Below are 24,086 nucleotides of genomic sequence, written 5' to 3'. Positions count from 1 at the left end.
AGCATTGTTGTGCCTTTTCTCTTCTCTCTCTCACTCACTACACTCTCCAAAATTTGTTGCCGTTTATCTTCAGAGTGGCTATGAGAACAATGTCATCGACGTATATTAATAAACCGCAACCTCCAAATAATAATTCAGAAAGGTCTTCATTCTCCCCAAGAATATTTTTACTACACAAATTGAACAAACCCATTTGACCCTTTTAATCTTCACAAAACCGCTTAGATCGTTCTTAATTTTTACAGCTCCAGTTTCTTCCCCATATAAAGAGACTCTAACACGCTCATCAATTCTTTAAGTTTCAACCTATCAAATGCCTACCATTATCAATAGAACATGTTTTGTCATCTCAATCTCTCTTTCTGACAGCATGTAGCTTAAAGATAGCATCCCTCATTCCTCTATCTTCTGTAAAACCACATCAAAGAACTGAAATTTCTTTGCTTCTGGTCTGTTCATCAGTACTCAAAGAAGGATCTTAGTAATGTGACTCATCAGACTGTTAGTGCGATGGAGATTACACTCAATTGCTCCGGGTTTTTTAGGGAGCGCAATAAATCCTGATTTACTGGAGTCTTCTGGGATTTCTTCCATGTTGCAAACTTCATCAAAGATGAGAGACTTAATTACTTTTTCTTAATTAATATCCTATTCCCATAAGCTACTTCCTGCGATCCAAAATCAGCTCGAGTACAAAGATCAGTAAATGATCAGCTGACAAAGCACAGCAACATGCAATCTGTTTCTGGGGCAGGGACTTTGCTGAAGGACACTTTCTGCTGACTTACGGCAGAATTCTTCATCAGAGTTGTCTCCGCAATCGTTGTCACCATCACAGTTCCACAGCTTCAGGGCACAGCGGCCATTCTTGCACTTGAACTCATTGGGCTCACATGGTGACTGTGTTCCTGGGGCACAAGAAAGGGACCAAGAAAAACCTGGGTTTACATCTTAAACTCCAAAGCAATGCCCGAGCTGTGCGTTACAAAATTTCCTGACGCGGCACAATGCGATCTACCGCTGGATGCTCCCTGGCTTTGTCTACGGAGACTTACTTCCCCATGTGATGCTGTATGTAGGTTTGGGGATCTGCCACTTAGGACTTAGGGAGAAAAGATGTGTGCAATGAAAGCACAATTGTTTTGTCAAGAATGATGCCATCCAAATAAAGAGTGCGTGACCTACACAACAAATTCAATACTGTATTATGTAGATTTATGGAAGTAAACATGGGGAATAGTTTTCTCCCCTTAGCTAATCGCTGGCTAAATGTAGCTTTGTGACGTGGTGAGATACTGAGTAGAAGAATATGGTGCAAGGGATGATATATTAATATGGCTAGATATTGGCTAACTGACAGGAAAAGGATAAATGGGTCATTTTCAGATTGGCAAACTGTGGAGTGCCTCCAGGATTAGCATTGGGATGTGAGATGATTTACGATGCACATTAATGACTTGGATGAAGGGAGCAACTACAATGTAGCCAAATGTATTGACAATATAAAAGGAGGTAGGGAAGCAAGTTGTGAGGAGGATGCAAAGATTCTGCAAAGGCATATAGACAGGTTAAATGATGGGGCAGAAATCTGACAGATTGCATACGATGTGGGAAGCTGTGAAGTTGTCCAGTTTGGCAAGAAGAACAGCAAAGAAGATTCTTATTTAAATGGAGAGAGACTGCAGAATGCTGAGATACAGAGGGATCTGGGTGTCCTGGGTGTACATGAATCAAAGAGTTAGCATACAGGTACAACAAGCAATTAGCAAGCCAAGTGTAATGGTGACCTTTATTACAAGGGGGATAGAGCATAAAAGTAAGGAAGTCTTGAGACAAAAGCACAGAGCAAAGGGGAGACTTCACCTGAAGTATTGTGGACAGTTTTGGTTCTCTTATTTAAAGAGGGAGATACTTGCATTGCTGGCAATTCAGTTCACCAGGTTGACTCTTGGGATGAAAGGGCTGTCTTAAACAACTCGGGCCTATACTTTTAGGAGTTGAGAAGAATGGGAGATGGTCTGATTCTAATATATAATAATTAGGAGGGAGCTTGAAAGGATTGATCCTAAGAGAATATTTCCTCTCAAGAGGGAATCTTGAACTGACGGGACAGATTAAAAGTAAGCGGTCTCCCATTAGAGAAGATGAGATAGAATTTCTTCTCCCATTGAGGGGAATTTCTTCAATGAAATTTCATTAAGAGGAATGTCCTTCTACAGAGAGCAGTGTAGGCTGGGTCATTGAGCTTATTCAAGGCAGAGTTAGACAGACTTTTGACCGACAAGGGAGTTGAGGATTATGGGGAGGGCAGACAGGAAAGTCAAGTTAAGGTCACAATCAGATCAGCCATGATCTTACTGAATAGTGGAGATGGCTTGAATGGCCTACTCCTGCTCCTATTTGTTACAATCCAATGAAGACCCAGCATGATTCCCCGAATTAAGAGTTTGTGGATCTCGGCAACGGCTATCAGTGGGGTCACCGAAATTGGTCTCGATAACCCTAGGTTAACAAGCAGGACAAATTGACTGGGGATTTTTCCCCCCAGTCTGATTCAGTGAGGCCTGTTGGAAAATTCCATGGTGTGTTTGGACAGGTTGAGGGGAAAGGATCAAACATGATTATGAACATCACCTCACAGCCGACCCGGCAGAGGTTACGCACCACACAGGTTGGAAGAAAATTGAATGAGGTACCAGAGACTCCCAGGCAGCCACAGAATTGTGTACCAACTGCCACACCACTATCTTCCTCCTACTTCCATCCTGATCCTTCAGGGAGACCTTACATATTTCATTGCGTGTTTCATTTCAAAGATAAACACAGATAGTTTCCTGATGTCCTAGCCAATATTTATCCCTCAACTAAGATGAGCAAGAGCAGATTAACTGGCCCTCAGCTCATGGGGCTTGTTAGGTCTGAATGTGAAAAGACCCTAATGGCTATCTGACAGCAGTGGCAACTCTTCACAAGTTGCTCACAACTTGTGCTGCCATATAAATGCAAATCTGTTCATCATTGAAGGGAAACAGAATATCTTGGTTCTGCCTCGGTGATTTAAAAAAATATATATAAATTCTTCAAACTGTTTTCAAAAAGTCTCGGTGGAAGGGTTACTTCTTTCCTCCGACTCTCCAAGCACTAAGTCTTTCATCTTTCAGCTCAGTCAACTTCTTATCTCAGGTCTCAAGCTCCCAGGTGCCGATTCCAAGCCTGCAAGAGGTTGGATGCCCGGCAGATCTCCAGCTATCTTTAATTTTTAAATTCAGTCTTCAATGCTCTTTTGTGGTTGAACAAGAAATAACTAGTCTGGAACTTCAACTGAGAGGACATCATACAGATTGGGCCCAGGGGGGGGGGGGGGGGGGGGGGGGGGAGAGCGGGGGAGCGGGCAGTGAATGGTGCTCGCAGATGTGGAGTTATGACAAAGAAGTTCAATTAGTTCACCAGTATCTTGTTAAACAACAGCAAGTGGATGGAATGTGTAGGTTTTAAAGGGTGATTTACGTGGGAGAGCAAAGCAGAGAAGGTTAGGCTCAGTAGACAATAATAGAATGGTTAAAATAGTGGAAGCGCAGTACAGCAATTTATGACAAGTCCCAAAGACAGCAGTACTCAGAACATCACACCACTGAACCCATGATCCTGGACAGTAATATCATTATAACATTCAACCATTAATATATAGCCTGACCCAGGCCCTTCCCCGATGTGTGCGCTTGGAAACTTGTTCACTGTCTCAATGACGGCAATACTCTCCCACTTTCCAGCAGGGGTCAGAGGTGACCAATTGGAAGTAGGGATCACAACCAACTACGTGCCTTTTATATTGGAAACACCTTAATAATACTCCACTGCTGCTTATTTTCCAGGACATTCCAACAGTTAATAACTGTGGCATCCAGAAGCAATGCGCCGTTCCCTTCTGATTTGAAATTCAGCGACAAAAAAAAAATCACTCAAAGGTTCTTCATGCTCCCCCGAACAAATTAGTGCTCAAGAAATTGTACTTCAGGCACTTACCACAGTCCAGCTCATCACTTCCATCAATGCAATCCCTTTCTCCATCACACAGATAGTCCCTGGGGATACACTGCCCATTCTGGCACACCGCCTTGTCTATTGGGCAGGGTCTTAGAACATCAATAATGGGACGAGTGGATACTGTAGGAACCAGAGGTCGTGGTGTTTGATGCTCTGGTTTAGGCGTGATAGTAACAGTTGTTGTAGGGGTTGTTGCCGTGGTAACTGGTCTGATTGCCTCCACTGTGGGTTTTCAAAAAGCAAAATGCAGATGTGAGAACCAAGTCTTCGTAAAGCCTGCAGTGAGTCCATCCGAGCTAAAACCTTCCTGACAAGACTAAGAAATTCATTTCCAGAGTCACTCTCTGATTATTCAACTTGACTTGCACCTTGGGATCATGGATATTGTGCGTCAATAATTTCCCACGTTAGCTCAAAGTGGCCCAAAATAGGTGACATCAGATCTCCCAAATATCTCTCACATTCCTTTTGATTGGACATTTGTTGGACAGACTGTGTCGTAGGACAGGCGGCTGATTCATTATCACCCGATCAGCTAGCGTCCACTATGAATTTAACTACCAGCAATGGTGAAAGCGTGGGGTGGGGAGCCCAAGGTCAGAAAACTGCCACAGCTTCCCTTCACTTCAAAGGAAATATTGAGGGGGAACCGTTGGGATGGGGGGGGGCGGTAAGGCCAGGTGGTGAGAGTTCAAATTGTAAGCACATATTGTAAAGCAGTGAAAAAGTAAAATTTTGAAAATAAAACAGAGAAGTTTGTGGCTGCAGGGCACACATCCCATTCCCTTAGCAACAAGTTGTTCAGAGGTTTTGAGGACCAACAGGAGCAGATGTTGTTGAAAGGTTGATGTTGATGAGGCCGATGGTGTTGGTGCCGTAATAATTCTCGCTACTCCTCTCATCTATTACCACAGAGCTGAGCAGAAAGCACCCGCTGAGATGGGACGGTGTCTCCATAACAACATGGCTAACTGAAACAGCCATACAGTAAAGAGGAGGTCCTTCAGCCCATCCAATATGCACTGGCAAAGCTACACTAAATTTACACTAATCGCACTTTCCAGCACTTGGCCCATAGACCTGAATGTTCTGACATTTCAAATGCTCATCCAAGTGCTTTTTAAAGGTTGTGATGTTTCCCGACTCACTACCCTCCCAGGCAATGCATTCCAGACTCAAAATACGTTCTTGAATCCCCTCTAAACTTCCTGCCCCTCACCTTAAAGTTATGCCCCCTCATTATTGACCGTTCAACGAAGGCAAACAGCTGCTTCCTATCCATTAACTCTTTACATAACCCTCATGATCTTGTACACCTACACCTTGATCAGGTCCCCCCTCAGCCTTCTCCGCTGTAAAGAAAACAACCCCAGCCTATCCAGCCTCTATCCATAGCTCAAATGCTCCATCCTGGGCAACATCTTGATGAATCTCCTCTGCAACCATATCCTTGCTATAGTAAAGTGACCAGAAGTGCTCAAAGTATTCCAGTTGTGACCTAACCAAAGTTTTGTACAGCTCCAACATAACCTCCTGCTCTATAATCTATGTCACGACAGATAAAGGCAAGTGTCCCGCATGCCTTCCTTGACTACCCTATTAACCTGTCCTGTCGCCTTCAGGGATCTGAGGACAACCATCCCAAGTTCCTTCTGTTCCTCTGAGCTTCCTAGTGTCTTGTCATTCATTGAGTTACTCCCTTGTCTTGTTACTATTTCCAAAATGTATATCACCTCGCACTTTTCAGGATTAAATTCCATCTGCCACTGATCTGCCCATCTGACCAAACCGTCTATATCTTCCTGCAGCCCAAGACCTTCATCCTCACTATTAATCACCCTGCCAATCTTCATGTCTTCCGCAAACTTATCAGCCCCCTCACACTCTCATCTATATCATTTATATACATCATGAACAATAAGGGACCTAGCATTGATCCCTGTAGAACGTCACTGGATGTTGGCCTCCAGTCACACAAACAGCCTTCTTTCACCACCCTTTGTCTCCTACCACGAAGCCAGTTTTGGATTCAATGTGCCAAGTTACCCTGGGTCCCATGTGCTCTTACCTTCTTCCTCAGTTTCCCATGTGGGACCTCGTCAAAGGCTCTGTCGAAATCCATATAAACTACATCAACTACACTACCCTCATCTGGTCACCTCCTAGAAAAATTCAATCTAATTTCAATCGGCGGCACGGTAGCACAGTGGTTAGCACTGCTGCTTCACAGCTCCAGGGTCCCGGGTTCGATTCCTGGCTCGGGTCACTGTCTGTGCATTTAAAAAGTCACATGTGATGTGATAGAAGTTGCACATTCTCCTCGTGTCTGCGTGGGTTTCCTCCGGGTGCTCCGGTTTCCTCCCGCAGTCCAAAGATGTGCGGGTTAGGTTGATTGGCCAGGTTAAAAAAAAATTGCCCCTTAGAGTCCTGGGATGCGTAGGTTAGAGGGATTAGCGGGTAAATATGTGGAGGTAGAGCCTGGGTGGGATTGTGGTCGGTGCAGACTCGATGGGCCAAATGGCCTCCTTCTGCACGGTAGGGTTTCTATTCTATGATAATTTGTTAGGCATGACATCTACCCGATCAAACCTTGCCCTTCCAAATGGAGATGAATGACCATGAGGCTCTGGGACCTAGTAGTGATTTCCCTGGTGGACCCAGATCTTATGCAGTGGGGTTCCTATTGCAACAAAGGGATATATTATTTGTGGCAGAGCCTTGAAGCCTTCTCATGGATACCTAGTTAAAATCCCCTGCAGTACTGTACAATTCCCTTATTTTCAAAGGAAGGTAATGCATTTAAAAAGTCACATGTGATGTGATAGAAGTTGTTCCATTTAATTGTTCACCCTAACCTGTTGGGAATAATCGTTAACACATGGCTTGCACTCCATTCTATTAAAGTTTTTTTGTTATTTATTATTGTTACAAGTAGACTTACATTAACACTGCAATGAAGTTAGCGTGAAAATCCCCTAATCACCACACTCCAACACCTGTTTGGGTACACTAAGGGAGGAAACCGGAACACCCGGAAGAAACCCACACAGAACGGGAAGAACGTGCAGACTCCGCACAGACAGTAATCCAAGCCGGGAATCGAGCCCGGGTCCCTGGTGCTGTGAGGCAGCAGTGCTAAACCACTGTGCCACCCCCTGTTCTTCCTTTCATCTTGACACAGCCTGGATGGGCAGAGGGTTGTTTCCTATCCATCACCATTATGTTAATATGTTTGAAAGTCACCGTTTAGCATTCTCCCCAGCTTTCCGCCACTCTATTTCCAATGTGAGTGGAAGCCTGATTCCAGGATAAAGGCCTTTGGGGGCCCTGATCAGAATTACCAAAAGGGAGATGCGCTACAAGATACATAGCTGGAGATGGCTTTAGTGGGCAAAGACTGAGACCACCACAGCAATCCTCCAGAGAAAGAAGAAGCTGTGCACTGAATTCCAAACTCCTCCACATCAGGATTTACAGAGCTCTTACCACAGTCATCCTCATCGGACATGTCACTGCAATCAGCCCTGGAGTCGCAGCGATAATCGAGAGGGACACACTCGCCAGAACCACAGGCAAACTCATTAGATTGACACTCGCGAGGGAGAGTTATCGTTTCTAAGGACAAAGGCAGAAAGAAACTCATTAAAACCACTTGCAGCATTTATTATCATAGCACACCCGTCAATAAACGTCCGGCATCTGTCAGTTTGGATCAGCACCTAGCAATTTTACTGCAATCTGAAGGTTGATTTAGGAGAACGCATTCTTTCAGTGAGGTTCAAGTGCAGTACTGAACGAGTGCTAAGTTATTGAAAGCGTTGCTTTCTGGACAGGGCGTTGAAGTGAAGCCCCATCTGCACAACTGAGTAGGTGCGAAAGAACCCAGGGCTCCATTCCAGGGATAGCAGGGAGCTCCCCTGATTTGCAAGTCAGCCTCCAACAAACCCAACATTGCCAGCAACTTTTCCAATATGTCGAAGAATTGATTCACTGGACAAATCATTTATTTGCTGATTTTGGGATGTTTGGAGAGTGAAAATCAATTGTCGTGTTTAGCTTTGAATGTATTTTGGCAATGGTTGGAGATTGTTTGAGGCATCATAAGGATAATCAAAGGCACAGGATTAATGCAAATTGTCAAATTGCCTTGTCTGTTTAAAACAAAAGAGTAGTTTTTTTTGAAGAGACGCAGGTGTGCAGTCCATAGAGAGCATAGTGGAAAACACTGTATTGCTCGGCTAGGCAGTAATTGCTGCCAAGACGACAGGTTGTTTTTGAATTTTAACCATCAATTTGAAATAGGCATTTGAATAGCTGCAGCCTATAAAATTTGAATTTGATATTCTGATAATCTGTAAACCAATCCTATTATGCTAATTTTAGATGTCATCAGGGGTATAAAACCAGCTCCCAGTTCCAAACTGCCAGTAGGCCGCCTGCCAGCACCTGCCAACTAACAGCTTAGTGCAGCTCTCAGAGAGAGGATCAACCTCCCCTATGTAACAGTATTTAAGACAGAGCTAGATAAGTTCTTGATCGGTAAGGGGATCAAAGGTTATGGGGAAAAGACAGGAGCATGGGGTTGAGAAACTTATCAGCCATAATTAAATGGCAGAGCAGACTCGATGGGCCGAATGGCCTAATACTGCTCCTGTATCGTCTGGTCTATCTCAGCTCAAAGGGATTGGTTGGGCAATTTGCATTACAGAGAATATACAGAAAAAAAGACCCACTTGGCCAATTCAGACACTAGTAGGGTTTAAAATTGCTAATTGAGTGGTATTGGATAGGCTGTCCTCATTTAAAGTTGATAAGGCAACATGTCCGGATGAGATGCATCAAAGATACCGAGGGAAGTGAGAACAGAACTTGCAAAGGCACTGGCCATAATTTTTCAGTCTTCCTTAGACTCAGGAATGATGCTTGAAAGGCTGCAGAAATGCAAACGCTCACCTTTTAGATGAGGCAGCGAGAGAGTTGATGAGGGCAATACAGATGTGTGCAGGACTTCCAAAAGGCATTTGGTACAGTGCCGCAAAACAGACTTATTAACAAAAGTTATAAAGGAAAAGTAGTGATATGGATGGGGAATTGTAGGAGTGAAAGGAAACAGAAAGTAGTAGTTGACAAATGTTTTTCAGCCTGGCTAAAGGTGTGTAGTGGTATTCCTTGGGAATCACTGTTGGGGACCCCAGCTCTTTCTAATATGCATTAATGACCTAGACCTTGGTGGAAGCATTGTGAACTATGTGGAGGATATTTTGGAACTTCAAACAGGCATAGACAAGTTAGTAGAATGGGCAGACAGGTGGCAGATGAAATTAATTGTGTAGAAACAGGAAGTGATCCATATAGGAAGAACATAATAATAAAGGATACAATTCTAAAGGAGGCGCAAGAGGAGAAGGACCTGGATATATATGTGCCGAAGTCATTGAAAATGACTGGACAAGTTAAGAGAGCTGTTAATAAAGGATGCAGCATCCTAGGCTTTATTAACAGGGGCACAGAGTACAAGAGCACGGAGCTGGTGCTGAACCTGTATAGACACTAGTGTGACCACAGCCAGAGCACTGCGTTCAGTTCTGGGTGCCGGACATCACCAAAGATGTACAGGCGTTGGAGAAAGTGCACATAAGATTCACACGAATGGTTCCAAAGTAGAGGGAGGTTAGATACGTGGGGAGACCAGAGAAGCTGCGTTTGTTTAAGGTGAAGAATTAATAGAGGCATTCAGAACTTTGAAGGGTTTGATAGGATGGTTGGGAAGAAAGTGTTTCAACTGGCAGATGTGTCAGAAACCCAAGGACATAGATTTAAAATAGGTGACAAAGTATCAGGGAAAGATGAGGTGAATAATCTTTACTCTGAGTTGTGATGATTTAGAATGCATTGCCTGGAATGGTGCTGGGAATGGATTCCATGGCAACTTCCCAAAGGGAATCAGAAATGTATTATTTCATGGGATATGGGAATCGCTGAAGGTCAGCATTTGTTGCTTATCCCTAGTTGCCCTTGAACTGAGTGACCACTGGCAGCAGGATCAGTAACCAGAGGACGCAGCTTTAAGATAATTAGATAAAGAACCAGAGGGCGAGATAACATAGAACATAGAACATTACAGCGCAGTACAGGCCCTTCGGCCCTCGATGTTGCGCCGACCTGTGAAACCAATCTAAAGCCCCTCTAATCTACACTATTCCATAAGACCATAAGACCATAAGACATAGGAGCGGAAGTAAGGCCATTCGGCCCATCGAGTCCACTCCACCATTCAATCATGGTTGATTTCAACTCCATTTACCTGCTCTCTCCCCATAGCCCTTCCAATATCATCCATATGTTTATCCAATAACCATTTGAATGCTCTCAATGTTGACGAGTCCACTACTGCTGCAGGCAGGGCATTCCACGCCCTTACTACTCTCTGAGTAAAGAACCTACCTCTAACATCTGTCCTATATCTATCACCCCTCAATTTAAAGCTATGTCCCCTCGTGTTAGCCATCACCATCCGAGGAAAAAGACTCTCACTATCCACCCTATCTAATCCTCTGATCATCTTGTATGCCTCTATTAAGGATCAGTCTGTTTTAATGCAGAGGGTTAAAATGTGGAATGCTCGCCTTTAATGGCGGTGGACAGAGCATCAGTGGTAAACTTCAAAGGGAACTGAATAAATATTTATGGAGATAGGGCAAGGGAAGGGCTTGGGTAAGATACTGTCAGAGAGTTGGTGCAGACATGATCATCCGAATGGCCTCCTCCTGCACTGTGGAGATTCTATGAAATACTTGTAAAGGAAATACTTGTGGGCTCTCGGGATAGAGGAGAACAATGTGACTAGCTCCAATGCTCTGAAGGAGCTGGCACAGCAAGGATGGACTAAATGGCTTCCTTGTGTGCTATGAGATTCTACAATATCACTGGATCCAGACACTGATTTGTGGCTGCAATGCCTTATGCAACAACATGTTTCTTTCAGTCAGACCAGCATGAGGTGCAAACTTAATGTATTACCACAATGTAAAAGTCTGAGATATTTTAAAACATTGCACAAACACCTACAGAGTAAGCCACTGTGTCCAGATTCAGAAAAAATTAATTTTGCCAGTAGGAAGTTCAGAGTAGGAAATTAAAAATCCGTTCCATTTGCTAAATGTTAAAGACCACAGCTGCTCAGCAAAAAATCATTCAATCCCAGAGCAGCAATTAACAGCAACAGAACATTTTATACAGAAGATGTAACTGTCATGAGTACAGTCCCTCTATTTATTACTGAGAACTTGCAGTCAGCCAGTCCGTGGATATTGAGTTTTTAATATTTCCATCTAAGCTGGCAAAGGGAGCAGTGAATGAAAACAAGAGTTGGAGTACAAGGTGGGGCTCAAAGTGTTCTGGGCTTGGACCCACCCGGGTGAGAAAATCAAACTAAACCTAGCAGAATAGTGGATATGAGATGCTAATGTCTTGTCAATTAAATTGTTATGGTTAAGAGAAACATGTGGGAGGTATTAACTGTCTATGAGCACATATAAATAGGAGATACCTGGGACACAAGGTTGAATGGGAGGAGTACTGCAAGACTGAACAAGGCATTAAAGTCTCTCAATAAAGAAAAGCTCTACATCTAAAGAAAAACACTACATTCTGCACTCTCTCCTTTTCTTCCTTATGTACGGTTGTAATTTCAGAAATGCGACAGCTAAAAATTAACGTTTTTGATATGAAATGATGGAGCAGGAAAATGTTGTGCTATTTATCAAGTTGACAAACATAATGTCAGTAGGATCCAAGGTGGTTGGTGAAGACAACTTTAAATACCTTAACGTTCAAGGATATGGGGCAAGTGTTGAAAAATGGGATTAGCGTGACTTTAGTAGTAATTATTGACGGTACAGACTTGACTACACTTCAGAAAGTGATGTATTGGTTGTCGGGAGAAAGTCAGACCTGATATTAGAACCAGTGCAGTTCTCACCCAGATAGATGGACCTGGACCAAAACATAATAAATCCATAGAACATAGAACAGTACAGCACAGAACAGGCCCTTCGGCCCACGATGTTGTGCCGAGCTTTATCTGAAACCAAGTTCAAGCTATCCCACTCCCTATCATCCTGGTGTGCTCCATGTGCCTATCCAATAACCGCTTAAATGTTCCTAAAGTGCCTGACTCCACTATCACTGCAGGCAGTCCATTCCACACCCCAACCACTCTCTGCGTAAAGAACCTACCTCTGATATCCTTCCTATATCTCCCACCACGAACCCTATAGTTATGCCCCCTTGTAATAGCTCCATCCACCCGAGGAAATAGTCTTTGAACGTTCACTCTATCTATCTCCTTCATCATTTTATAAACCTCTATTAAGTCTTCCCTCAGCCTCCTCCGCTCCAGAGAGAACAGCCCTAGCTCCCTCAACCTTTCCTCATAAGACCTACCCTCCAAACCAGGCAGCATCCTGGTAAATCTCCTCTGCACTCTTTCCAGCGCTTCCACATCCTTCTTATAGTGAGGTGACCAGAACTGCACACAATATTCCAAATGTGGTCTCACCAAGGTCCTGTACAATTGCAGCATAACCCCATGGCTCTTAAACTCCAACCCCCTGTTAATAAAAGCTAACACACTATAGGCCTTCTTCACAGCTCTATCCACTTGAGTGGCAACCTTTAGAGGTCTGTGGATATGGACCCCAAGATCTCTCTGTTCCTCCACAGTCTTCAGAACCCTACCTTTGACCCTGTAATCCACATTTAAATTAGCCCTACCAAAATGAATCACCTCACATTTATCAGGGTTAAACTCCATTTGCCATTTTTCAGCCCAGCTTTGCATCCTATCTATGTCTCTTTGCAGCCTACAACAGCCCTCCACCTCATCCACTACTCCACCAATCTTGGTGTCATCAGCAAATTTACTGATCCACCCTTCAGCCCCCTCCTCTAAGTCATTAATAAAAATCACAGAGCAGAGGACCAAGCACTGATCCCTGTGGCACTCCGCTAGCAACCTGCCTCCAATCCGAAAATTTTCCATCCACCACCACCCTCTGTCTTCGATCAGATAGCCAGTTACCTATCCAATCAGCCAACTTTCCCTCTATCCCACACCTCCTTACTTTCATCATAAGCCGACCATGGGGGACCTTATCAAACGCCTTACTAAATTCCATGTATATTACATCAACTGCCCTACCTTCATCAACACACTTAGTTACCTCCTCAAAAAATTCTATCAAATTTGTGAGGCACGACTTGCCCTTCACGAATCCGTGCTGACTATCCCGGATTAATCCGCATCTTTCTAAATGGTCGTAAATCCCATCCCTAAGGACCTTTTCCATCAATTTACCAACCACCGAAGTAAGACTAACCGGTCTATAATTACCAGGGTCATTTCTATTCCCTTTCTTAAACAGAGGAACAACATTCGCCACTCTCCAGTCCTCTGGCACCATCCCCATGGACAGTGAGGGCCCAAAGATCAAAGCCAAAGGCTCTGCAATCTCATCCCTTGCCTCCCAAAGAATCCTAGGATATATTTCATCAGGCCCAGGGGACTTATCGACCTTCAGTTTTTTCAAAACTGCCAGGACATCCTCCCTCCCAACTACTATTTCCTCCAGCCTATTAGCCTGTAACACCTTCTCTTCCTCAAAAACATGGCCCCTCTCCTTGGTGAACACTGAAGAAAAGTATTCATTCATCACCTCGCCTATCTCTACTGACTCCATACACAAGTTCCCACTACTGTCCTTGACCGCCCCTAACCTCACCCTGGTCATTCTTTTATTCCTCACATAAGAGTAAAAAGCCTTGGGGTTTTCCTTGATCCCACCCGCCAAGGACTTCTCATGTCCCCTTCCAGCTCTCCTAAGCCCCTTTTTCAGCTCATTCCTTGCTAACTTCTAACCCTCAATCGAGCCATCTGAACCTTGTTTCCTCATCCCTACATAAGCTTCCCTCTTCCTTTTCACAAGACATTCCACCTCTTTCGTGAACCATGGTTCCCTCACTCGGCCATTTCCTCCCTGCCTGACAGGGACATACCTATCAAGGACACCCAGTACTTGTTCCTTGAAAAAGTTCCACTTTTCATGAGTGCCTTTCCCTGACAGTTTCTGTTCCCATCTTATGCCCCCTAATTCTTGCCTAATCGCATCATAATTCCCTCTCCCCCAATTGTAAACCTTGCCCTGCCGTCCGGCCCTATCCCTCTCCATTGCAATAACAAAAGACACCGAATTGTGGCCACTATCTCCAAAGTGCTCTCCCACAACCAAATCTAACACTTGGCCCGGTTCATTTCCCAGTACCAAATCCAGAGATGTAATTTGCTCATTCTCATTGTTGGTTTAGTTACTAAAGCCTGAAGCTCAGAACACAATTGCTCAGAAGTATCTTAATTAACCAATGAGGCAAACAAGGGAGTTACATTGTTACAGTGTTAGGTACCTTTCCCAGAGGATCACACATGTGGAGCAGGATGGTGACGGTACATGTTCCTGTGCCAGGATTATTAGTAAATAACTCTGTCACTGAGAGATTTAAAGAACATTGCTTCCTTTAGAGTGAGCATCTCTCATTTTGCCAAACACAAATAATAGCAGCTGTTTAAAACAGAATGGTGGAAAATCTCAGTAATAGGAGCCCAGGAAAATAAACTTCCTAACTGTCTGCAGTATTCGGAAGCTGCGCATTATGCCAACGGGACACACAGCATTTTACATTGTGAAGAAAGGCACTAGCTTCATTCCTGCAATGATGAAGGAGGAGGAGGTCAAAATCTACAGGATTTACTCAGTCTGAAATAGTACTGCTGTAAGAGCCGAGGGTATTACAGTTGTGAGGTTTATAAGATTATGCTTTGGGACAGTGTCTTTAGGGTAAAATGAAGGGTGGCCATGCGACCTCCAAGTTTGTCTGACAGCAGGTCATGGATGTTATGGCTTTTAAAGATTAAAGGAAGATCTTGTTTACTTTCACAAGGAAGAATCTGCAAGGTATTCACACTTGCAAACACCGGAAAAGCAGCTGGGAGGATAATGAATATACTGTGGGTCTCCAAGCCCCAGTGAAGTGTTAAAAATGTCAGATTGTTAAAGGGTATATTTAGAACTGCCCATTTGATACCAGGGCAGCATAGGGTTGCTGTCTTAATAATAGCTAATCAGCATTTCTACTTAGATACAAGGCCTATTTCGTTCTCATTGCCACGGGGAACATTGCAGAAGGAGCCATTGCTAAGGTAGGTTCCAGTGTTTCCTCAAGTAGCACTGAATATCATGGACAGGATCCAGCAGAGGGAGAGTAGCTACAGGCAGCATGCATGGCTCACCAGGTAAAGTGGAAGTGGAAGCTTGTAAGAAAGATAGGAAAGACAAAATTCCTGAGAGGTTAAAACAAGGCTGGAAGATTGCCAAGCTTTAGCTATAAGGACAAGTCTCCAGGAAAACCCATACTATGGAAATCAGTTCTGGATTCAAAGTTTCCAGGCTGGGAAAAGAAAAGATTAGAAGTATACCCCTGGAGCCAAAAAACATTTTGGTCGAGTCTGGGAGAATCAAATGCCTACTTATGTATACCTCCGTGTTTTCATTTAGTGGTTGTGCTAAAATTTATGTCTAAAGTTTTGAATTTTGTTTATTAGTGTCACAATTAGGCTTACATTAACACTGCAGTGAAGTTACTGTGAAAATCCCCTAACAGTCACACTCAGAATTTAGCATGCCCAGTGCACGTCTTTCGAACTGGAGGAGTTAAACCGAAGCACCCGGAGGAAACCCACGCAGACACGGGGAGAACGTGCAGACTCCGCACAGATAGTGACCCAAGCCCGGAATCGAACCGGGTCCCTGGCGCTGTGAGGCAGCAGTGCTAACCACTGTGCCGCCATGCCACCCTAGCTTAAATTATAAGTTGCCTACAAAAGTAGTGTTTAGTCAATCGTACCTGTAGGTTGTTTGTTATAGCATGTCTTAAAATACAAAATCCTGTTGTGTCATCCATTCAGTTTTTAACTGGAAGTTCAAATGTCTTTAAAATTTCAGTTTTTGAAGGGATAACAACAAGTGCTATATTCGGGAATGATTATATTCAGGTCCAGGTCCATCTATCTGGGTGAGAACGGCACCCAGTTCTAATATCATTTTTCTCCATCTTAATTGAATACCCAGATCTGAAGTTCAATGTCCAGTGCATCTTTTTTTGACCTGCCACATCAACATGCGAACTCATCCAGAAGGGAATGACAAAATACCTTCTCCTAGATGCCGAAATTTGAAACCTTCAACTGAGGTTTCGTAAGGGCCGATGGATCCACTCCTGACAACCGAGTAAACCACATCTCGTATCTCCTCATCGTTGCTGTTTCCGTCAGATCCCACATCCAGCTCCACAATCACATTTTGGTCCTCTTGCCTGTAAAGTTGAACAAAAAGAATGATATGCCACGCAATGCAGCCTAGTCAATCTAGACTGAACACTTTGGTCCTTGGCCACCAAATGAGATAGGACAAGGCAGAACTAGACAAACCAAAGGTAAATTGACAAATGTGCAACCAACCAATCTAAATTAAAGAATTGTTAGCGATCTCATTGTTTGTTAGCGCAGTGGAGTCTGAATCATTAAATGGTTTCAAGAGGGAGATAGATATATTTCTGATTTTAAAAATGGGTTAAAGGGATATGGGGAACAGGTAGGGCGATGGATTTGAGACCAGCTGTGATTTGATTGAATGGCGGAGCAGACTAGGAGGGCTGAATTGCCTATTTCTGTTCCTAATTCCTTTGTTCATCCTTTCTTTTTTCAGTGCCTTTAAACTAAGAAACTCTTAACCAACTAGATCCAATATGCAATCCTGTTGGTTAACCAAGACCTTTCAGTAAGAGAGTGTGACTGATAATGCATCCTCACGTTATCCAGCATGTTGATATGAATATTAAATTATTCATCACCAGAAATGTAGGAGTGCAGGAGTAGGTCATTCATCTCTCAACCCTGTTCCTCTATTTGCAGAGATCACAGCTGAATTAACTGTGTCTACCTGCCTCAGCTCCAAAATCCTTGATACCTTTGTCTAGCAAAAATCAGGTTTAACATTAAGTTAACACTTACTGTTTTTTTATGGGAGAGAATTCCAAACGTGATGGCACAACAACAAGGGAATATCGATTTAAAGTTTTGAACAAGAGATGCAGCAGGAATGTGAGGACAATTTGTTTTGCACACAGCGAATTGCGATGACCTGGAACTCACTGCCGACTGGGTGCTGGAAGTGGAGCCAATGAAAAGTCTCAAGCTGAATGGGTACTTGAGGGAAATAAATTTGTACGGCTATAAGGATAGAGCAGGAAGGTAGGTGGCTGGATTGCTCCAAGGGGCTAGCATGGACCTGATGGGTCAATTGGCATTCTCTTGTGCAAAATGACTCCCTGAACAAAGAACAGCACAGCGCTGTTCACATTGTTCAATTTAGACCAACCGCCTGTATCCCTCTATATCCCGCCAGTTCATGTGTCTATCCAGATAAGTATTCAATGTCGTTAATGTGTCTGCCTCAACCACCTCACCACATTCCAAGCCCCCACCACTCTCTGTGTAAAAACTTCTCCCGCACATCTCCACTGAACCTTCCCCCCCTTTATCTTGAAATGTGCCCCCTTGTAATTGTCATTGCTGCCCTGGGAAAAAGCTTCCAACTGTTCACCTTATCTATACCCCCCATAATTTTATTAACTTCTATCAGGTCACCCCTCAGCCTATGTCTTTCTAGGGAGAACAATCACAGTTTATTCAATCTCTCCTTATAGCTAATACCCTCCATACCAGGCAACATCCTGGTAAACCTTCTCTGTACTCCCGCCAAAGCCTCCGCATCCTTCTGGTAGTGTGGTGACCAGAATTGGACACAGTATGCCATATGTGGCCTAACCAATATTTTGTATAACTGTAACATGAAATGAAGAAGTGTTTCCCAAACAGTCCCCTGAATGACCTGGCTGTGATCTTTACAATTATGCCTCCTTGCTTAGTCTCCCTCCATCAGTAGAAGATGTGTTGTCCCCCCATCTACCTAATCAAATCATTTCCAAGCCGACAAAACCGCAATGAGATTACTAATTAACCCTCTGCATTCCAGACAACATGCAGCTAGTTTATGCGCGCTCTCTTTCAATCTAACATCCTAGGTAACATTTTGTTGACTCCACGCTGCACTACTTCCAAGCTCAATAAATATATCCCCAGGTGTGGTGCACAGGTGTATCACACACTACTCCAGATATGATCAAACCAGGGCTTTCAAAGGCTTTGGCAAAATTTCCTCTTTATATCCTCACCTTTCATTCAGTACTGCTATTTGCTGTCAAAGCTTCAGTGAAGTATCAGTCTAAAGATGTGCGGGTTAGGTTATTTGGCCATGCTAAAAATTACCCCTTAGAGTCCTGAGATGCGTAGGTTAGAGAGATTAGCAGGTAAATGTGTAGGGATATGGGGGTAGGGCCTGGGTGGGATTGTGGTCGGTGCCGATTCGATGGGCCAGATGGCCATTTTCTGCACTGTAAGGTTTCTATGATTCTATGAATGAACCAGGTATATTGTACAGAAAATTAAGGATTTGTCGCTATCACAAAAGCCAGTACCTTAGGTCTTTGCATATTAAACACAAGTCCTTCAGAAAATAAAAAAAGACAATGAAACAGCAAGATAGTCGGAAATGTGAATCATTTATTTTTATAATTGGGAGTTGTAGTATTGGTCGGCAAACACAATAGAAACGGTAGGAGGTGTGACCAAAAAAAAAGTAAAACAGTTTCCGTAGTTTAAAAAAGAGACAGGATGTCAAAAACAAAAGATTAAAAAGAAAGTTCAAGTCTGTTAATGCAAAGTCAGGAAACAGAAGGCATCTGTTGCAGTGAATTCAGATAAGAGGGCAATTCTCTGAAGAGCTCGGTATGATCCAACTAAAATGGATGAATTGGAACCAGGGAAGCAATGAGGTGGGCAGCTTTAGAGGGCGATGCTGCACACAAGTACAGGGCCACAGTACAGAGACCATAGGGAACACAGTGAATGGGTCCAGTAAGGCTCAGAGAAATAAAACAGAGAGAGAGTGAACAAAACATGACAGGACAGACAGTCTGAGAAAGCAAGCTTGAGAGCAAGGGAAGTCTAGATTAAATGGCATTCAGTTCAAGAGGCCTGGCGGCCAAGACAGATGAACTCAGGACATGGATGGGTACGTGGGACTGGGATATTATAGCTATTACTGAAACATGGCTAAGGGAGGGACAGGACTGGTAGCTCAATGTTCCAGGGTAGAGATGCTAGAAGGTAGACAGAAAAGGAGGTAAGAGAGGAGGGGGGAGCTGCATTTGTGATTAGGGAGAACTTCATGTCCGTACTGAGAGGGGATATATCCAAGGGTTCGCCCACTGAATCTATATGAGTAGAATTGAGAAATAAGCAGGGGGAGGTCACTTTGATAGGATTTTACTACAGGCCCCAGATAGCCAGCAGGAAATTGAGGAGCAAATATATAAGGAGATTACTGATAGCTCCAAGAAAAATAGTGTGGTAATAGTAGGGAGCTTTAGCTTTCCCAACATTGACTGGGACAGCCATAGTATTAGGGGCTTGGATGGAGAGAAATTTGTTGAGTGTATTCAGGAGGAATTTCTCATTCAGTATGTGGATGGCCCGACTAGAGAGGGGGCAAAATTTGATCTCCTGTTGAGAAATAAGAAAGAGCAGGTGACAGAGGTGTTTTTGAGAGATCACTTTGGGACCAGTGATCATAATTCCATTAGTTTTAAGACAGTTATAGAGAACGATAGGTCTGGCCCAAAAGTTAAAATTCTAAATTGGGGCAAGGCCAATTTTGATGGTATTAGACAGAAACTTTCAAAAGTTGATTGGGAAGTTTGTTGGCAGGCAAAGGGAAGTCTGGTAAGCGGGAAACTTTCAAAAGTGTGTTAACCAGTGTTCAGGGTAAGTACGCTCCTTTTAGAGTGAAGGGCAAGGCTGGTAGAAGTAGGGAACCCTGACTGACTCGGGATATTGAGGCCCTGGTCAAAAAGAAGGAGGAGGGATATGACATGCATAGACAATTGGGATCAAGTGAATCCCTTGAGTATAGAGGATGTTGGAGTAAGATGAGAGAGAAATTATGAGGGCAAAAAGGGGACACGAGATTACTTCGGCAGATAAAGCAAGTGTTCTGGGTACCTGGGGGCGAATCTCGCCATGGCAGACAGTGGAATTTGAATTCAATTTTTTTTAAAAATCTGGAATTAAAAATCTATTGATGACCATGAAACCATTGTCGATTGTCGGAAAAACCACCTGGTTCACTAATGTCCTTTAGGGAAGGAAATCTGCCGTCCTTACCTGGTCTGGCCGACATGTGATTCCAGAGCCACAGCAATGTGGTTGACTCTCAACTGCCCTCCAAGGGCAACTAGGGATGGGCAATAAATGCTGGCCAATCAGCCATGCCCATATCCCACGAATGAATTTTAAAAAAATCTTTGCCACACTCGAGTTTGAACTCCTGCAGTTACATTCTTGCGATTAAAAAGGACCCTTTTCAACTTCAACAATAATTTGAAGATGGTGAATGTTGGCTGGGCAGTGGCTCTAGGAGCTCGAGTCCCTACAATACTTCTGCAAGTGGTCAGCAGTCATTCGTGAACCTCAAGCAGAAGTTCGGCCAATTATTTGACACGGCTAGCGAGGGTGGACAAGGGTAGATTAATCTAGTCATCATCTATCGTCAAACATTTGTACGAGATATTCATGAAGAGCGAGAACTCTGGTTCCCTACAGCAATCCAGAGACTCAGAAACAGTGATCCAATCGGCCCTGGTAACATCAGCTAACTTATCACGAAGTGCAAACGGAGTTAGGGTTCCCGCGGATCACAAGAGTACACAATGAACAGACCGACGGGGTAACAGGGAGATGGGCTGAAGTAATGAAATTTCAGCTGCTGTACATAGTTTTAAGATGTTTTGTGCAGTTTGGGTTGGTACACTTTTTTTTTGGATTCGCATGCTCACTGAAGTTGAAGCAACATCACAAAATGTGACAGAGAAAAGCCATCTGCAAAAACGTAAAGGTTTGGTCTGGAGTCAGGTAAAGTTTAAAACTGCTCCAGCAAATGCAGTGAGAAGCGAAAATATCTCACAAAGTTCACTGAGTCAGACTGAATAATGTACTGATTACAACTGGAGGAATGTGTGGGAGAGGGTCATCCGTGGGAGAAAAAGCATCTTTATTTCTCCAAAGAGCATTTTGGAGTTTTCTAGCGTGGGGAGTGATGACTGATGAAATTGGAATGCTATGGGCCAATGGGATAGTTATCTGTGTTCTCCTGCCCTGTGACTGGTGTCCGCTTGATAAAAATCACTCATGGTCCCAGCTGTAGACAGATGCCATAGTTCATTTGCACTGATCTCCAAGGGAATTACTGCGCACAGCTTTTAATCACACTCTGTACATTTTACTGTTATGTTATCGGCCTCAATTGATTATTACTGAGAAAAGAAACCAGCTCATTTTCCAGCTGTGGATATTTTGAAACATCAAAACATCATCAGGAGCGTGGCCAGCTGGGAAAATTACTGTGCCTTCATCCGTGCGTGTCGGGGGAGTGCGCATGCACGTGGGGGGTGCATGTGGGGGGGTGCATGTGGGGGGATGCATGTGGGGGGTGCATGTGTCCACAAACACACCCCCACAACAGCTAGTGCATGTAACAGATTTAGGCCCATTCTACTCCACTATAACAGCCCTGGATTTATACATCTCATAGCACTGGCCAATGGCCAATCATTATGGAAAAAACCTCCATCACCCCAAGTACTTTATTGGTCACTTCTAAATCTAGAAATCAAAATATGATATTGGCACTATTGGGATGGTCTCAGAGTTGGTGCTGAGGTCAGTTGTTTTAATGGCATTCTAGAAGAATGACTAATCATCCCAGGGGTGGACTTCTCATTTGGACAGAAGACATTAAAAAGACATAAAAACTAGGACAGCCAGTGGATTCCTCCGAGATAACCGGGAGACTATCAGCCTCTTTACAGTTTTTCCTTGTTAATGAATATCTTTTATATTCCTAAATAAACCTATAAACATACATCATTATAGTACTCTAACATGGTTTCTGCATTGGATACAGGGTGCTGTCAGTGAAGGACAGATGAGTAATAAAGATGTGGATATTGATAGACATTCTGGAATCTTGCTTATCTACCATTGAGAATCAGATTCAGACATACTTTTCCTCTTGGAAATTAAACAATTGTGATTGTAGCTAAGTCAGGCGAGATATGAGATGTCTTACAGATTTTTAATTTCATACTTCAGGCAGTCAGTTGAAACAACGAGTATAAAAACCTTGTAGGTGGCCTTGGGTCATCCCCCTAATCCACAATAAGTGCTTCATGGCAGCTGGATTTAGCTGCTGAACTCAGCAAAAGTAACGGACAAAATAAAACTCACGTGGATGAGAAGGCCAAAGAGAATGCAAGGTGGAAGAGCGACAGTGTTCTGTTAAATGTCTCCAGGATGGAATCACTGCTCTGGCCCTCAATGAGATACATTTGGTCTCATCAACAACTCCAGCGTGCAAAGGTGCGCCCAGAAATCTTTCAATGATCAGAACTGATCATGTGTCACTCCAAATGACGAATTATCAAACCATGTCAATGACACTGATTTAGAAATCAAGCCTTCAAGGGACAGGAAAAACAGAGGCATCGACATGTGCCAGTGGGAATAATTGTGAAATGATTAGATACTAGATGACAGAGGTATCTTTAAGAACGGAGATTAAAAAAGGATAAGGCTCAGGAGCGTTAATTATTTCAGGATTATCTGCACTCACTTGAGATGTAAATTCCCGTTTTCTCAACAGGTGAACAAACCTTCATAACTACGATAGATGTTAAGATTAATCTGAGGATGATCATATTGTGCTTTGCCCTGTCTGACACTGGGCTTACAGAAGATAATTTTTGGCCTAAATTGAGATTGTGTTGAAGCGGCACTTACTTGATCCATACCACAGTAACTGACTGGTCTCCTGGGATCCGATAAAATTCAGACTCAAGCTGTAAAGAAAGTGCATTTATTAAAGATTTTGGGTCACAGGGAGGTTTCTAAGCCTTAGAGATTGTGTTCACTTCAAAATACTGTTTTTGAATAATCATTCAACTATTAGCCAAACATGGTCCAGTGATGTGACACGTTCAGTCAGCATGCTGGCTGCACACGCGCACATTCGAAATTCTCTCAGTCAGGTTCCCAGTTTCAGTAAGTACAGAGGGTCAGAGCAGTAAGATTCAGAGCGCCTTCACAGTGAGCTGTCTCTGACTGAATTGGGAATCCTGAGCAACCAGCCACTGGTGCCAATCTCAGCTCAACGTAATAAACAACTGACTATCCATCAAATCTGCGTGGGTTTCCTCCGGGTGCTCCGGTTTCCTCCCACATCCAAAGATGTGTAGGTTAGGTTGATTGGCCAGGTTAAAAATTGCCCCTTAGAATCCTGGGATGCGTAGGTTAGAGGGATTAGTGGGTAAATATGTGGGGGTAAGGCCTGGGTGGGATTGTGGTCGGTGCAGACTCGATGGGCCGAATGGCCTCCTTCTGCATTGTAGGGTTTCTATGAAAAAGCTGCATCATACAAGATCACATCAGCTGCGGTCAACCCCAAGAAAATCATAGAATGGACCCCAGTTCACTAGGGACCCTGTAGACGACCAACCTTCAGACATTTTCTCACGGTCAATTAGGAATGGGCAATAAATGCTGTCCTGGCCAGCGATGACAACATCCCCAGAATAATGTTTTTTTTTAAACTATGCTTGTACAGAAAAATGTATAGAGAGGCCAGATGAACGAGTGCTCCCTCCTTCCTCACAAGACTAGCAATAGGCAACACATTACAATTTGGATGTTCAGATGAATGGTCAATGATCTGAGACATTGGGTGGGACTCTCTGATCCTTCCCGCCGGTTGCAT

The 24,086-nt window shown here is 43.6% G+C and overlaps 1 protein-coding gene across 16 annotated transcripts in view; it reads right to left on the bottom strand.

The window, feature by feature from the left end:
- The window catches only part of hspg2 (heparan sulfate proteoglycan 2), a 515,715-nt gene that overhangs the window by 291,749 nt on the left and 199,880 nt on the right, over positions 1–24,086 (bottom strand). For all 16 annotated transcript variants that reach the window (XM_078239173.1, XM_078239177.1, XM_078239184.1 and 13 more), the window contains 5 exons: positions 23,114–23,172; positions 16,310–16,470; positions 7,531–7,659; positions 4,024–4,266; positions 789–908 (listed from right to left, as the gene is read on the bottom strand). In XM_078239173.1, the coding sequence (XP_078095299.1) occupies positions 789–908; positions 4,024–4,266; positions 7,531–7,659; positions 16,310–16,470; positions 23,114–23,172 (712 nt within the window). The remainder of the gene's footprint in view (positions 1–788; positions 909–4,023; positions 4,267–7,530; positions 7,660–16,309; positions 16,471–23,113; positions 23,173–24,086) is intronic.

Source organism: Mustelus asterias, chromosome 22 (genome assembly GCF_964213995.1).
Source record: "Mustelus asterias chromosome 22, sMusAst1.hap1.1, whole genome shotgun sequence".
NCBI lineage: Eukaryota > Metazoa > Chordata > Chondrichthyes > Carcharhiniformes > Triakidae > Mustelus > Mustelus asterias.
The sequence above is the reverse complement of the archived record's forward strand: the minus strand, read 5'-3'. Positions and strand labels throughout refer to the sequence as shown.